Source organism: Cherax quadricarinatus, chromosome 13 (genome assembly GCF_038502225.1).
Source record: "Cherax quadricarinatus isolate ZL_2023a chromosome 13, ASM3850222v1, whole genome shotgun sequence".
NCBI lineage: Eukaryota > Metazoa > Arthropoda > Malacostraca > Decapoda > Parastacidae > Cherax > Cherax quadricarinatus.
Genome location: NC_091304.1, coordinates 12,285,388 through 12,302,649, shown reverse-complemented (window position 1 = coordinate 12,302,649; position 17,262 = coordinate 12,285,388). Strand labels below are relative to the sequence as shown.

At 37.4% G+C, this 17,262-nt stretch overlaps 1 protein-coding gene across 1 annotated transcript in view; it reads right to left on the bottom strand.

Annotated features, from left to right (window-relative positions):
• Positions 1 to 17,262, bottom strand: part of Cdc5 (cell division cycle protein 21) — a 47,707-nt gene that overhangs the window by 24,923 nt on the left and 5,522 nt on the right. Inside the window, exons 2-5 of the mRNA XM_070084517.1 lie at positions 15,162 to 15,427; positions 5,309 to 5,504; positions 2,966 to 3,373; positions 720 to 1,369 (exon numbers count right to left, since the gene is read on the bottom strand). Coding sequence (XP_069940618.1) covers positions 720 to 1,369; positions 2,966 to 3,373; positions 5,309 to 5,504; positions 15,162 to 15,427 — 1,520 coding nt within the window. The remainder of the gene's footprint in view (positions 1 to 719; positions 1,370 to 2,965; positions 3,374 to 5,308; positions 5,505 to 15,161; positions 15,428 to 17,262) is intronic.

The following is a 17,262-nucleotide window of genomic DNA, read 5'->3' as shown; positions in this document are numbered from 1 at the left end:
TCATGCCTGTGTACTCACCTTCCACCCTTCATCTTTCTTTTTAAACATGCTTACCTTTCCTTGCATCACTGAATGCCCCACATGGGTTCAGTACTTTTTTGTGAATAATAATAATCAGCAAAATAATAATATTAAAAATAATAATTATTTAAGGCTAAAAAACTCTTTTACAACCTCATATCCCTTTTAGAGAGATGCCTTGGTGCTGGCAAAGGGCTCTTGATCTAAGAAATTAAAGCTATCTTCCCCTTCCTCAGATTGAACCTGTTTCCATTCTCCAAACATTGTATAATAATTATAAATTTAGCACTTATCAATTAATTTATTAATAATATTAATTCAAAACCACATATACAGATGATACTGGTGTCTATATTGGCTTCCTGAACAGTTAAGACTCAACCATTTTATATTCACAAGGGTTCTCAAAGCACCCACCATGCTTTGTTATTTCACTATGCTTTTGAACTTTCTATTAACATCCTTACTAAACATAATTCTCAGCTATCAATATTTCTTTATCTAGACAAATATTACACTTTTACAGCACATGTAAAGTACCTTTCTCTTGATTGCTTTTACTCCCCTTTGAAAGTTTTACATAATTATACCAAACCTGCTGATGCTTTAATCAAATAAAACACCTTATGACACACCTTCAGTTTAATAGTTAACTTTTCATTCATAATACCATTAACCGTAACTTTCACACAAGTTACCTTGCATCCAAATCTGCTTGGTCTTCCACCACAGGCTCTCCTCGTTCCTTGTCTTCATCTCCTGGCTGACCATCTTCCTGATCAGGTACAACGATCTCAAAATCATTCTTGGGTGCAGGAAGGGATTTGAGACCTGACTGGAGAGCTTCTCTCATATTACGTTGGTATGCTTTAAGAGCTTGGCGATCATCTATGGGTACTAGGGCACCTTCCTCATTTATATTTAGCTTATCTCTAATGGGTGTTGCACCTGGAGTTGATCCTGGGGGTAATGGCTGACCTCTTGGTGTGAGTGCTCCAGGTGTGCGGCCTGGAGTAGTTATCTGAGTGCCTGAGGGTGTTCGGAATGGAGTACCTAAAACTATATTGGGGGTTTGAATTGCAGCTTTGCTGGGCTCAACACCACCAAAGTCTTGCTGATTGAGGGGAGTATTTATACCCCCTTTCAGTGGTGTATCAACATGAGTCAAAGCCATTATGTCATGTGCTCCCTGCATTACACGATCCATGTCAGCTGGTGTACGAGGAGTGCGAATGGCCTGACCAGGAGTCACATTGTATTCAGCTAATAAAGCCTGAGATGCACCACTTCCTCCAACTTCTTCTGCCAGTTCTCTTGCAGCTTCTGAAGCCTTTCCCAATTTTACAACCTAGAAAAAATTCATGAAACTAAGTTTTTCATCTGAATAATGTAATACATGTATATACTTCAGTTTTCAGCTGATCAGCACAATTCTTGGTTAGAAAGAGGATAGACTTTCAGTCCTATGTACAAAAAAACAATTGTGATATAGCAAGAATAATCACTACTTTCAAGATTTATAAAAATGAAGGAATCACATGTAGTAATACAGTATTGTATTCCCATACTGAAATTACAGTATATGACATTTATTCAGAAATTTACATATAAATTATAGGTTACTACATGAAAATTTGCAATAGTAAGACAAAGACTTTACACTCAATATACACTACAATTTCAACACAAGGCATATCTGTCACACATTTTTCACCCAGACCACCAAATAGAACACCAAGAACCCAGTAATTGCTGCTACTTTGGTTCACCATAGGGCCAATGGCTACCCCACTTTCATGAATTCACATGCATAATGTCAAAATTCTGTTCCACTTCCATGGGGAAGTGAAACAGAATTCTTCCTCTGTAAGCCATGTGTATTGTAGGAGGCGACTAAAATGCTGGGAGCAAGGGGCTAGTAACCCCTTCTCCTGTATAAATTACTAAATTTAAAAAGAAAAACTTTCATTTTTCTTTTTAGGTCACCCTGCCTTGGTGGGATACGGCTGGTTCGTTGAAGGAAGAAAGAATGCTGATAGTTTATGGGAATGAAGACTCTACGTGTATACAAATCAAAGATTTTTACATTTTATTTAGGGTAGCTCCACCCTGAGCAAAATGTCCCAGTTAAAGATTGTTCTGCATATTCTGTCTTTATACCCATGCCCCACCTTCATATCCGTGTCCTTAGACATCACCATTCCTAGAACCACATTATTAATTATAAAGCACCTCTACTATAGGTCTAGCACTTTCAAATGGGCATTCATTTAACAAAGGCTCATGTCTGGTGATTTTGCATGCTAGAGTTCTTCCTTTTCATATGTCCCTGTTTTATTCTATAAAACACTGCCAATAAAAAACTTAAAATCTAAAGTTTCATGATTTTTACAATGACTAGTTTAAATCGTAGTCCAGAATGCAATGGGATAAAAAACTAAGAGATTCAATAAAGAAGCAAAGTGAAGGTAATATATGGGAGACCAGAAGCAAAATGGTAGCTGAAAATATGAAAAGCTTACTTCATAGGCAAGGCAACATCAGCTGTGGAAAGAATATACACATGCCAGAAACAAAGAAGTGTTTTATCCATTACTGATTTGGAATTATCTCCCACTTAACAGTCCCAGATCAGACATCATAAGATGAAACAGAAATATTTTAGAATTAAGAGCTAATAACATAATTACAGGAAAGAAAAGCATGTGCATACTGAAAGTAAGTGGAAGTTTAAGGTTTACTTATCATTTTTACATGAAACAAAAAAAAAAACAACAATCTTTCCAGAGTGCAAAACATTTAACAAGCTTTCATTGCACACTCATACAAGACAATAGTACCTTCCTGGATGGTTGCTGTCCACGAACCAGTATACTATCTTATTAGTCAATATGCTGGATACATATGTGAAAGGTATTAAAAAAAAACAAGACCGCTTTCTCACCTGTTCTAATTCTTCTTCAGATATCTGTGGTGAAGACAATACCAGTTTACTCCTTTTGGTTTTTGCCTCTCCATTCTCAAACACAGAGTTAGGAACGCCTTGTTCTTTTCGGTCCTTTAATTTTTGTTTATCCTTTTTTCTCTCCCGATCCTCTTTTTCAGACCGCAGATCACCATCAAGGTGCTGTTGCCGAAGGCGTTTAAAGTTGGGTTGCATAGGGTCATAAGTTTCTTGTGAAGTATCATAAAAGCCTGGTGCTGGTTTTTTCTCAAACGGTATTTCTTCATTGTAATCAACTCCTTTTCGCTTTTTTCGTTTCTGAGGTAGATCAATGCCAGCAGCTCTGAGCTCCCTACGTTTCTGCAAAGCAGCTAATCTTCTTGCCTCTTCAAGTTGCTTTTCACGAGCCTAAAGAAAAAAATTCAATGAAATTATTAATGCAGGTTCAGCCTGTAATAGTATCTTAATTTTTTTTTTTTTAACAAGTCAGCCGTCTCCCACCGAGGCAGGGTGACCCAAAAAGAAAGAAAATCCCCAAAAAGAAAATACTTTCATCATTCAACTCTTTCACCTCACACACACATAATCACTGTTTTTGCAGAGGTGCCCAGAACACAACAGCTTAGAAGCATATATGTATAAAGATACACAACATATCCCTCCAAACTGCCAATATCCCAAACCCCTCCTTTAGAGTGCAGGCATTGTACTTCCCATTTTCAGGACTCAAGTCCGGCTATATAAAAATAACCAGTTTCCCTGAATCCCTTCACTAAATATTACCCTGCTCACACCCCAACAGATCGTCAGGTCCCAAATACCATTTGTCTCCATTCATTCCTATCAAACACACTCATGCACGCCTGCTGGAAGTCCAAGCCCCTCGCCCACAAACCCTCCCTTACCCCTTCCTTCCAATCTTTTCGAGGACGACAGCTACCCCGCCTTCCTTCTCCTACAGATTTAAATGCTCTCCATGTCATTCTACTTTGATCCATTCTCTGTAAATGACCAAACCACCTCAACAACCCCTCTTCAGCCCTCTGACTAATACTTTTATTAACTCCACACCTCCTAATTTCCACACTCCAAATTTTCTGCATAATATTTACACCACACATTACCCTTAGACAGGACATCTCCACTGCCTCCAACCGCCTCCTCGCTGTTGCATTCACAACCCAAGCTTCACACCCATATAAGAGTGTTGGTACTACTATACTTTAATACATTCCCTTCTTTGCCTCCATAAATAAAGTTTTTTTAGTCTCCACATATACCTCAACACACCACTCACCTTTTTTCCTTCATCAATTCTATGATTAACCTTATCCTCCATAAATCCATCCGCCGACACGTCAACTCCCAAGTATCTGAAAACATTCACTTCTTCCATACTCCTCCTCCCCAATTTGATATCCAATTTTTCTTTAACTAAATCATTTGATACCCTCATCACCTTACTCTTTTCTATGTTCACTTTCAACTTTCTACCTTTACACACACTCCCAAACTTGTCCACTAACCTTTGCAGTTTTTCTTTAGAATCTCCCATAAGCACAGTATCATCAGCAAAAAGCAACTGTGTCAATTCCCATTTTGTATTTGATTCCCCATAATTTAATCCCACCCCTCTCCTGAACACCCTAGCATTTACTTCTTTTACAACCCCATCTATAAATATATTAAACAACCATGGTGACATTACACATCCCTGTCTAAGACCTACTTTTACTGGGAAGTAGTCTCCCTCTCTTCCACACGCCCTAACCTGAGCCTCACTATCCTCATAAAAACTCTTTGCAGCATTTAGTATCTTAATTATACTGTATTAATAGACTTATCTGGATACTGAAGTCTTATAGGAGAACCAATAGGGACAGAAAAAATACAAGAACCATTTTCTTTAAGCTTCATTAGCTAACTTTTTAGAAAGTTATATGTCTATCTGCATTTTCTGAATTTGTAAACAGAACTGTCCTGAATTTCTTTTCCACAAAGATACTATAGCTAGAAATTTTTTTAACATACCAACCTTCTCCCATTAAGGTGTGCCGGCACTACTGCTCAGATTCTTTTTTAAGGCTGTTTTAAGATTTAGCTACTACAGTATATTTTAAAATATTGTATGATAAAACATGAAAAGAATTGCTTATAATAATAAGTTGTCAGCCTATTCTTTCCTGAGATACAAGGTGCTGTATTGCATAGAAAAACTGGCTGACAGGGACATAAAAATGTTTGAATAATGTTGTTTGAGTTGTTTAGGGGGAATCCCATATTCCATTTTTCTAAATTTGAAGAACAGCATCAACTATATTTAATAAAATGAGCAAGTTTTACCTTCCTCTTGGCTTTTTTGCCCTGGGTGTTGGCCAGACGTGCACGGGCTTCAGACAACATTTCTAACTCATCTTCATCCATATCTTTTGGGTCAGGTCGAGCAGGCTTTGTTTCTGGATTTGGGTCAATTTCTCCAGGTTTGAGCTTCCTAGGGTCATCAACACTTTCATCATCTTCCCCTTTCTGAGCTTGGTCTCTAAAATGATTGCAAAATATTAATAACATTACAGTAGGAGTATGACTGTGAGCTGACAAGTGGTGGAAAAGACATGTATAGGAATAAGAGAATTTTTATTATCCCAGCATTTCACCTATAAAGCTTCTAATAGCAAAATGTCATAACAATAAATGATCTCATTTTGATATGTCTTTTTTTTCCACCAATAAAGCCATATTCAAATTAGTAAAAAAGTAATGACAATTAAATTTTCAAACACTAGCAAAGTAGCCAGTGTTAGGTGACTTACAACCAAATGGTATTCGGTTCAAATTCCACACAGGGCGAGACATGTAGGCAAGTTTTTTTACACCTGCAACCACATTCACCTTGCAGTAAACAGATACCCGAGCGTTAGATGACTGTGGTAGGCCACTTCCTGTGATAGCCTAATACTTTGCTTCATAAACCAAGCTAAGCTCTGGTGGCCTGGTGGTTAACGCTCTCGCTTCACACGGTGAGGGCCTGGGTTCGATTCCCAGCAAGAGTAGAAACATTGGACGTGTTTCTTTCCACCTGTTGTCTATGTTCCCCATCAGTAAAATGGGTACCTGGGTGTTAGTCGACTGGTGTGGGTCGCATCCTGGGACACTGACCTAAGGAGGCCTGGTCACAGACCGGGCCGCGGGGGCGTTGACCCCCGGAACTCTCTCCAGGTAAACTCCAGGTAAGCCAAGAGTTTACAGTTACTGAAAAACATAGACTATGTACTTTACAGGATATCATATACGTTCAGTCTGCCCATTCAAGAATTTTCAATCATCCTGGTAATCATTTATTAACTCTATAAAAAAAAAAAAGTTTTAACATGAACCAGTTTGTCCATTTCGGGCTTAATTCGGGAGGTGTTCATTTTCATTGTTCCTGGACAGCAGGGCCAGTGATTCAGTTCATGTTAGTTTTTTCTGTCTGTGCATGCGCTCACATACTGTCATCATTGTGTCTCCAATGTCTCCCTGGGTTTACAGTGTTTTCCAAAACTTTATTAACCCCTTCTCTTTTTCCAGATCCCTAAAATAAAACTTGTTCTCAATATCAAAAAACTGAAATAGTAGAGAATTTTTTCCTGAATGTAATGACACCAAAAGTACAAAATTTGATGGAAAACTCACGGAATTACTTAGGTGCAAAGCTAACGATCTTGGCACAATTTATCCAAATTCTTCGCTATTTCACTAGTATTCCTTCCATTCTATCGAATGAGCATAAGAAACAGCCCATTCATCTATTTCAACTACCCAATAAAGTGATCTGAATTTGGTAATTTGGCCAATTTCATACAAAATAAAAAAAATAACAATTTAAAAATAAAGTCCATAATAAACAATATAGACATTCCTGGCACTAAAACAACATTTCCTCTCTTATATTATCCTTGCTTTTCATTTTGAAATCTTATTCACACAAAAATAGCTTTACTCTATTTCTTGGATAATAAAATATAACCAGGAAAGCTTGTTCATGGTTTATAGTATCCCAATAATTGAATCAGACCTATAAAGAGCCCATAAAATAGTCTCATATCAGCAAAAATCAAATATTTTCACTATTAGACTTCAGTTTCAAGCTAGTTCCAGTCCTGAAACCAATAAAAATCATCTCTGTTTCAGTAATATGTCTTCCATTTTATCAAATGATACCAAGAACAGCCACTAAAACCATAAAAATTCTGAAAAAAAAAAAAAACACAGTTGCTATTTTAAACCATATATACAGTCAAAAGTTTTGTTTTCCCATCATGCACCATTTGGGGCAGGATTTTTTTTATATGTGCACTTACTGCACAGACCCAGTCTCTCATATCCATGCCAAAATTTACTGCGAACAGTTAGCTTATTTGAGTGAGTTGAGCTCATGACGTAGAACTTTGTCAGGGACCCTGGCTTCAATGACACAGATCTACATAACTGACAGCAAAAGAGTTAAAGTACCCTGAAAAGTGCTGGTAACTCAAATTCACAGTTTCAAATTTGGTGCAAGAAGCACAAGCAGCCCACACAACAAAGAATGGGTGTGTGCAGTAGGTGTGCACTATTGAGAAAAAATCCCAGCCTGCAAGTGCATTGTGGGAACCACATGTTGCTATGACTTTGTTTACCACTCTCTGATACCATGTTTCAAAGACTTCCACACACTACAACAGTTCTAAGAAAATAACCAGCACCTGTAAATAGTAATAATATCTAACAGAACATCACAAACAATAAATATAAACAAAACATTATAAAGTAATACTTTGCATAGTATGGTTTTGAACAGTACTGGATTTGATATAATACAGTTTATAAATTTAATAATATAAATTTTATTTAACCGCATTATGCACCGATATTGGACTGCTGCTATGTACCGGACTAGCACGATGCGAACGTCAGTATCGCTCGACTCCAAGCAGTGAAGTCACGTAGTTTTACACAGTACGTACATGCACAATTTTTTTTATTATATAAACTACCAGTACCCCTTTTATGCACAAATATAAGTGGAAAGAGGAAATGCAATGATGCTGAGCATTCTAGTAAACATAAATTGTTAACATTACATAAATACATAAAAACTAGAAATTATAAAATATAAAGATGGTACAGTGTATGCTAAAACAGCACATGATAAGAAAATGAATGAAGCATCAGTATATGTGCATATAAGGAATAAAGATAAATAAAATAACATGGAGTGGCTACAACATCTCTTATGTCAAAAGTGATTCTTAAAAATCGAAATTCTGAAATGGATAATGTGGACCATCTTTTAATGTTATGGAGTGAAGACTGCAGCCAGAAAAGAATTCCATTAAGTCAGATGACGATTCAAGCTAAAGCAACAAGTCTCTATTCAATGTTGAAAAAAATAAAATGGCAATATATAATAATAATATTGTAATAATAATAATAATATATTTATTTCTACAAGTACAGTGGACCCCCGGTTAACGATATTTTTTCACTCCATAAGTATGTTCAGGTGCCAGTACTGACCGAATTTATTCCCATAAGGAATATTGTGAAGTAGATTAGTCCATTTTAGACCCCCAAACATACACGTACAAACGCACTTACATAAATACACTTACATAATTGGTCGCATTCGGAGGTAATCGTTATGCGGGGATCCACTGTACATGCATAAGGTATACAGGCCTAGCTGACATCAGTGACATACCACTATACAGAAAACTCCTTATTATGCAGAGCATTTCGGGTAAATTAAATCAATTTTGTCCCAAAATGTGACCCACACCAGTCAACTAACAACCAGGTACCCATTTTACTGATGGGGGAATACGGCAACAGGTGTCTTGTGGAAACACATCCTAATGTTTTCCAGTTTTTTGTCCAGTTGTGGCTGGTTTTACAACTTTAAAAAGCATATGGGATTCCATAATATTCAAATTACAGGTCAAAGTGCCAGTGCAGACAATGAGGCAGCTACAAGATTTCCTAATGATCTAAAAAAAAAAATGACTGGAGAAAATGACAACAATGATGCAAATTTTTAAAGCAGACAAAATAGGTTTGTTTCAGAAGAATATGTCATCAAGCAATGCATCACCGCATTGTTTCAATGATTTTGCCGGTTTTGAAACTTCTATTGAAACTTTCTGTGAAAACATTGTGCAGCTTGGGAAAGATCATCTTAGATTAGAAGCTTTGGATAGAGAAAATGTGCATCAATTGACTCACATTTCAATGACCTTGATGATGCAACATTTGTAGAAATGGATCAGCAACACTTACATGAAGAAACAGAGGAATATCAAGAAGAAAATGCTAAGCTCCAAAAGAATTCATATTATATGAACTATCAATGTAAACTGTGAAAGTAGAAGATGCCTGTGACAATAATGAACACAGATCCAAACACTGAACGAGGCATTAGAGTTAGGCAGGCATTACAAAATGATATTCATTGCTATACAGATATGTATGCGATAAAAAGAAGAAAAACTGTGCAAACTATGTTCTTTAACTAATTTTCAAAATAAAAATTATCTTTTTCTTTATGTGGTACATTGTTTATTTACAACTGTAATAAAAATCTTTAGTACTACTATTTTTTCATTATTATCTTTTATAACCTCTTTATTTGTAAGTGTGTGCAAGAGTTTTGTGTGCACTGATTTGTACTAAGCAAACAGCTAAATACTTTTGTGATCTGACACATTTAACTGCACTGTTGGAACACATTACATTAAAACACATTATAATAATACCTTGATCAGTATGTTATTGCACAGTACAGTATTTTTTCACACACAATAACTGTATTATGTAAGGTATTGCTGCATATTTTCAGTGAATATGATGTAAATAATGTTTAAGTTTTGAAGCACTGTTTTTACATGTAAATAATCCATAAGAATTAAAGTTTTACCCAATATTAGTGACAACAAAGCAAAAAAGAGTACATTTATTGAAGAAAAAGTTGAAAAATTATCAGTTACATTATTACATATTGAGGGGGCACTACCTGATGGTGCCACACCAAGTTCCAAAAGTGCCAACTTTGCAGTTGCATAATTATGTAAGCACTGCTTGCATTTCAGTTCTGTTTTATTACCACCAGATTTTTCAACATTTAATAGATATGGTATTTTTTTTTTTTTTAGCCTCTCAGCACTTTAAGAGCTAACAATGGCCTCCAAAGCAAGTGATGGTGCTTGTATATCTCCCACACTATTTGCAATGTTACTCTTGGAGCTGTGTGGTTCCTCTGACTCAGGAAAAGGTACAGCTATACTATAAAGTACTGTACTGTAATATTATATTCTTGTATATTTTAAGTATGTCCAGTAGTCAATCAATACAATCAGCCAAATACATTTCATTGGGAGTTTGTCTGTGTCTGGACTAAGGAGACTATGTCCACTGAAACGAAACTTTCAATATCCTACAGTGAAACTTCTCATTAACGGACTAATAGGGAAGAGTGGGGTGTATAATAATGCCAATTGTCCACAACCTCCAAGTTATAAAATACTAAATATTTTATGATCGTCCAACTGTCTTCTGAAATAGTGGACTTGGTCCACTGATGTAGTACTAGTGCTATTCTATTGTAATTTGTAACATTAGTGCTATTCTATTACAACTTGTAGTACTAGTAAAGTGGTACCTTGACTTACGAGTGCCCCAACTTACGAGTTTTCTGAGTTACGAGCTGTCGCTCGGTCGATTTTTTGTTTTGAGTTGCGAGCCAAAATCCGAGTTACGAGCGAGCTTCAGATATGCCGCCACTAGTTGGTACGTACTTATAAAACAATGCTAGTGCGATGTTCTCACTGGAGGTAATCGTGTAATTATCTTTAGTTATTCTACAAAAAATAAAATAAAGTTGCTAAGTTTTTGACATTTGCAAAATATTTTGCCCTTTACTCCCGCACAAATCCCAAAATATTTGGAATATTTCCAATATTCCACAAGCCAATTGTAGAACAATCATTTTTTTATGATTCCTGTCAATATTATTGCATTTACTTCAATAATAAATGGTGGGCTTCAAGAAATAAGTCAATAATTTACTTCCAAGATATTCACCAGGAATGCGGGCCAGCCTCCTGTCTCGGGAAAAAAATTTTCCCAAGAAAATCGCTTTTGTTTGTGTTTTCCTTATAAAACTAGTGATCTAGTGTAGTTAGCCTCTGAAAACTCCATTTTCTCTTGCCCAGGACCAAAGAACACGTTATAGGAAGGAGCAGTAATGATTTTATATGCTTGGACTGGTCCTGGGCACTCGCCATATTATGGCCTATTTTATTCATTCTAGAGTATATATCATCTTTCTATGTTACTTATAGTGTTTATGTCATATTAGATCAATTTTGATAGATAAATAAGCCATAGAGTTGATATTTCTTATTTATAAAAACAGTAGGGCCTGCTTTACGGCGTTCCACCAATACGGCAATTTCAAATTATTCCCAAAATTTACTATACAGCTCCGTCTTTCTAATATGGCGCCCCACCCGGTTTGTTTACATTCCCCGTGAGCACATCTCTCTATTATGTCTGGAAACTTTCAAAAATTTCAAGTGTTTTAAAGTTATTGCATATTTTAAATGTGTACCTGTACCTAAATATACTTACACACTGTGCTGGGGTGCAGGTACACATTAAAATCACTAAGAGAGTCCCTCTAGTCTTAACGCCATAGTAATAATACAAATACGTAATAATAATCACTCTTGGGGACATTATATGTCTTATTTTACGTTAATATAGACATTTTCATTAATCCTTCTATGATATTTTCTTCAAAATTATATAAGAAACACGTTACGTAGCACATAAACATACCATGTTTATATGCTATGGAGGTGTGGTAGCCAGGCAAAGGAAAAACACTAAGTTTTCTCTGGTCCATCACCAGAGAAAACGTGTATGAATCTGCTTTTGTTTACAACTCTCGGCATGAATTATTCATTACTTCTCCCTTCATTTATGATGGCATCTAAAGAAATGATTAAACTCAGTGGACAAGGTATGCAGATGGTAATAATGTGGCTCTGGGCTGCATTAAATATGTGCAGGCATGTAGCCAGGTGGACTATATAGCTACATCTACTGGCTACCTACACCTGACTTCCTACAAATAACTACTACTCACCTCTCATCCTACATTAAGATTACACATATTTTGAGGTAAATAATGAGTGTACTGTATGCATATTTTATCTCTCTGGGCTGCTTTAAATAACGTAAATTAAGTTTGGGATGGGGAGCCAGGGCTACCTACACCTAACTTCCTACAAATAAGTACATACTACTCCTCTCTCACCCTACATTAAGACTACAAATATTTTAAGGTAAGTAATGAATGTACCGTGTATGTATTTTACTTTTTTTGTGTTTTTTAATGCCTAGTTCTATTACTAACTTAATATAAGTTAGTGTAAATTTGTTGTCTGGCATTTACGTACAGTGGATCCCCAAGTTTCGGCAGCCTCGACTTTCGTGAAATTCGACCTTTGGCGAGTTTTTTTGGAAAAATTTGGCCTCGAGTTTCGTGAAAAGACTCATGTTTCGGAGACCGTCCGGTACCTGTCCGCCCGTCACCGCGCACACCAAGCCAGTCTCCCACACCATTCATGCTCAGTGTGCCATTGTTTACCAACACGTGACCATCACCCCGTGGGTTCACACAATACATTTTATAATACAGTGGACCCCCGGTTAACGAACTTTTTTCATTCCAGTAGTATGTTCAGGTGCCAGTACTGACCGAATTTTTTCCCATAAGGAATATTGTGAAGTAGATTAGTCCATTTCAGACCCCCAAACATACACGTACAAACGCACTTACATAAATACACTTACATAATTGGTCGCATTTGGAGGTGATCGTTAAGCGGGGGTCCACTGTATTCCATTGTTTTTTGTGCTTTCAACTGCTAAATAAGTCATCATGGACCCAAGGAAAGCTAGTGCAAGCCCTTTGGTAAATAAAGTGAGGAACACGATCCAGAGGGATTTTGACGGGGATGTGGAAGAGTTGGTGGAGGACCACAGGGAAGAGCTAACCACTGACGAACTGCAAGAGCTTCAATTGGAACAGCATCAGACCACAGCCGAGGAACTTGCTTCAGAGGAGGAGGAAGAGGGATTGGATGAGGTGCCTTCTTCAAAGATTAAGGAGATTTGTGCAATGTGGAATGAGTTGCAAAGTTTTGTTGAAAACTATCACCCTGACCAAGCTGAAACAAGTCATATCTGCAACATGTACAATGACAGTGCTGTGTCCCACTTCAGGGAAATCTTAAAGAAACGCCAGAAAAAGACCTCTCTGGACAGATATTTTGTGTGACAGGAGTCCAGTGACTCTCAAGCTGTTCCCAGTGGCATTAAAAGAAGAAGGGAAGTAACCCCAGATAAGAACTTGCCACCTAAAGTCCTAATGGAAGGAGATTCTCCTTCCAAACAATAGTGTACACCTTCCTCCTATCCCCTCCTCCCGTCTTCCATCCACCCAGAAGTCTTCAGTAAAGGTAAGTGTAATGTTATTATTATTTTTTTAAATGCATGTACGTACTTGATTCCTGATTGTTTTCATTTTGTAAATCTTTATTTAATTTGAAAAAAAATATTTTATTTTAATATTTTTGGGTGTCTGGAATGGATTAATTTTATTTCCATTATTTCTTATGGGGAAAATGGTTTCGAGTTTTGTGAATTTCGACCTTCGGCGGGCTCTCTGGAACAGATTAATCACGAAACTCGGGGGTCCACTGTATATGCATTTATAAGTGGAAAAAATGGCGTTCTGCTTTCCAGTGATGTCTGCTTTCCGGCAGTAGCCTGGAACCTAAACTGCTGTACAAGTGGGGCCCTACTGTATATTTTTCTTATTTAAAAACCCGTAACAAACAATTGGGGTGGTTTTTAGTGGGGGCTGGAATGAATTAATGGCATTTCAATTAATTTCAATGAGGTAAATTGATTTGATATACGTAAGAGCAAATTGACTTACGAGCTCGGTCACAGAATGAATTAAACTCGTAAGTCAAGGTAAGTAAGTAAGTAAGTTTATTCAGGTATACACAAATACAGTTACACAGAATTATCATACATAGCAGCATATGTGTAGAGAACCTAGGATAACCCGAAAAAGTCAGACAGAGTCACTTATTTCCATTGGGGTCCTTTAAGGTACCACTGTACTATTTTAACTTGTAGTACTAGTGCTATTCTATTGTAATTTATAGAAATAGTGCTACATGTATTTTACTCAAAACTTGAGGAGGGAAATGATAAAAACTAACGCTTTAACATAAAACTATGGGAGCATTTCAGCAGACCTGCTGTACTTGCTCATGCTAGGTAGGTTCTACTCATTACATTACATTAGAGCATTACAGTAGGTCTTTTGGCCTATGCTAGGCAAGTCCTAGTGAAATACAATCTTTCTCACGCTTAAATTTGTCCAGCCTGTTTTTCAAGTTACCCAACATTTTAGCTTCAATGATCAAGGAGGGCACGGCAGGCAAGACAAACAGATTGGACAAGCAGGCAGGCAGGTGGCCAGGCAGGTGGCCAGGCAGCCAGCCAGGCAGCCAGCCAGGCAGCCAGCCAGGCAGCCGGCCAGGCAGCCAACTAGAGAGCCCACCAGCCACGATGCATACCTGCCTGGTTGGTCTGCCTGTACTGTCCACCAGGCCAAGCAAGGTGGCCTACAGCTCAGTGAAAAATGAAAACAGACAAATCCTGGACATGGCCACTCTGGGCAAATGTCAGAGTCATCAGGCTTGGTCTGATAATTTAGAGGACAACCAGATACTATTGCTATGGACAAAATTACAGACTTTTGTCCATTGTATTCAATAATTAGAGCATTTGTCCAGCTAATTTTGTCCAAAATTGCAGAAATCTGTTAATGAGAGGTTTTACTGGAATGAATTTTTGCTAAAGCGAAGACCCCTTCCAGCCTATTAGTTTGTTTTTATGGAGTTTTCACTGTACTATACCCTCAAAAAGTTATAAAGACATTTTTAAAATTAACACAATTTTAACACCTAGTGCACTTTTTAACTGGACAGTGAAAAGTAACAAGTTTTAAAAACAATAACAAATTAAAACAGTTCTTAAAAAGCATTCAAAATATTCTTCATGATATCACTAATTACTGTGATGTTCCACTTACAGTAAATACTCATAACGTTCAAGACACTGAGCAGCTGTACGACCAATGATGGGTGCAATAGTTCTCCACTGTGTTGGCATAAGCTTTGCCAAATGCAACAACTTCTCATCTTCCTCACGGCTCCATTCTGTCTTCTTAATGCTTGGATCCAGCCACTCAAACCATCGTGCCTTGCACTGCTTGGCAGACTTACGGTGAAGTAGTGAGGCAATACGTGACCACTGATTCTTGCCATATTTCATAACAGCTGCTTTGAGGATTTCATCCTGAAAATTTTTAAAAGAAATACAATAGCATCAAATTTGCTCTTGAAAGAATTTTTTAATGCCATAATGTATCTACCTAAAAAAACAAATGAACCCTACACAAATGCACCTAAATAATTATTGTACAAAAAATGGATCTGATTAACAAGTAATGAGGAAGAATATACACCTGCACCACAAGTGAATATATTTATAGTATAGGAAAGAGTAAGGTGATGAGGATAACAAAAAAAAATTAGGTAATGGAAGATTGGATATCAGATTGGAGGGAGAGAGTATGGAAGAAGTGAATGTGTTCAGAAACATATTTGGGAGTGGACATGTCAGCAGATGGATCTATGAAGGATGAGGTGAATCACAGAACTGACGAGGGAAAAAAGGCGAGTGGTGCACTGAGGAGTCTGTGGAGACAAACAACTTTATCCATGAAAGCAAAGAGGGGAATGTATGAGAGCATAGTTATACCAACTCTCCTGTATGGGTGTGAGGCATGGAGTGTGAATGTTGCAACAAGAAGAAGGCTGGTGGGATTCAAGGGAAACCGGCAGGCCGGACTTGAATCCTGGAGATGGGAGGTACAGTGCTGGCACTCTGAAGGAGGGGTGTTAATGTTGCAGTTTTATAACTGTATTGTAAGCATGCCTCTGGCAAGACAGTGATGGAGTGAATGATGGTGAAAGTTTTTCTTTTTCAGATCACCCTGCCTTGGTGGGAAACAGCCAATGTGTTAATAAAAAATAATAAAATAGTAGACCCTCATATTACACGAACTTATTTGGTACATTTTGGTTATTACACTATTGAAAAATGGCAGCATAATTTTATACAACACTTCGTAAAATTAACTTAACATGGTTCGGTTTGCGAGAGGGGAAAAAATTAGAAGTATCACCTGCCGGATATTTCCCTAGCTCAGGCCACCGCCTGTCTGTGGGTGAGACTACTGTCTCCACAGGGCTGTACCAGGCTTCAAGGCAGCAAAGGATCACTTCACCTTGCTCCTCTGTGGTAATGCATCAGGTGATTTCAAGTGTAAGCTCATGGTTATTTACCACTCTAAGAATCCTCATGCTTTGAAAGGTGTAGATAAAAACACCTTACCAGTAATTTGGAGGGCAAACCAGTCAGCTTGGGTGACAGAGGAACTATTTATTGACTGGTTTAAGCATCACTATTCCTGAAGTCAAGTTTTACCTGCACAGCAAGAACCTTGAATTCAAGGCTCTCTTCATTCTTGATAATTCCCAAACTCATCCAGAAGCTTTGCTGGATGTGACCCCACATGTAAAAGTTGTATTTTTACCTCCAAAGACAACATCTTTAATACAGCCACTGGATTGGGGAGTTATTAAGTCATTGTGTAACTACACAAGAAAAGTGATGAAACAACTAGTTGCATCAATGGACTCTGACTCCAACCTGGCAGTACCAAGCTTCTGGAATAATGTATAATGTACTGCAGGGTAAAAGAAGCCAGAGATCCATTACAAAATTTATGTGCACTCCAATACAACCATCGACTTTCGTAGCAGAACCTCAACCATCCACTTCTACCGACAACCAACAACCATCCACCTCAGCCCAGTATGTCCACACCATGCATCTTCACTCTCTTCACAATCACTGACATACACCAGCAACCACAATTTAAAGTAAATATTATTATATCTGTTGCATTTGTAGTTTTAGGCAACAAAAACGACATCATTATTTTTATTTTTGAAAGATCTGGATGTTTAAAAAAAGTTTTTTTTTGGCTGTTGGGGGGTGTCCCAGGAACATAACCCTATTTTCCCCATAAATTCTTCAGTTTATATAACACGGATTTTTATCTA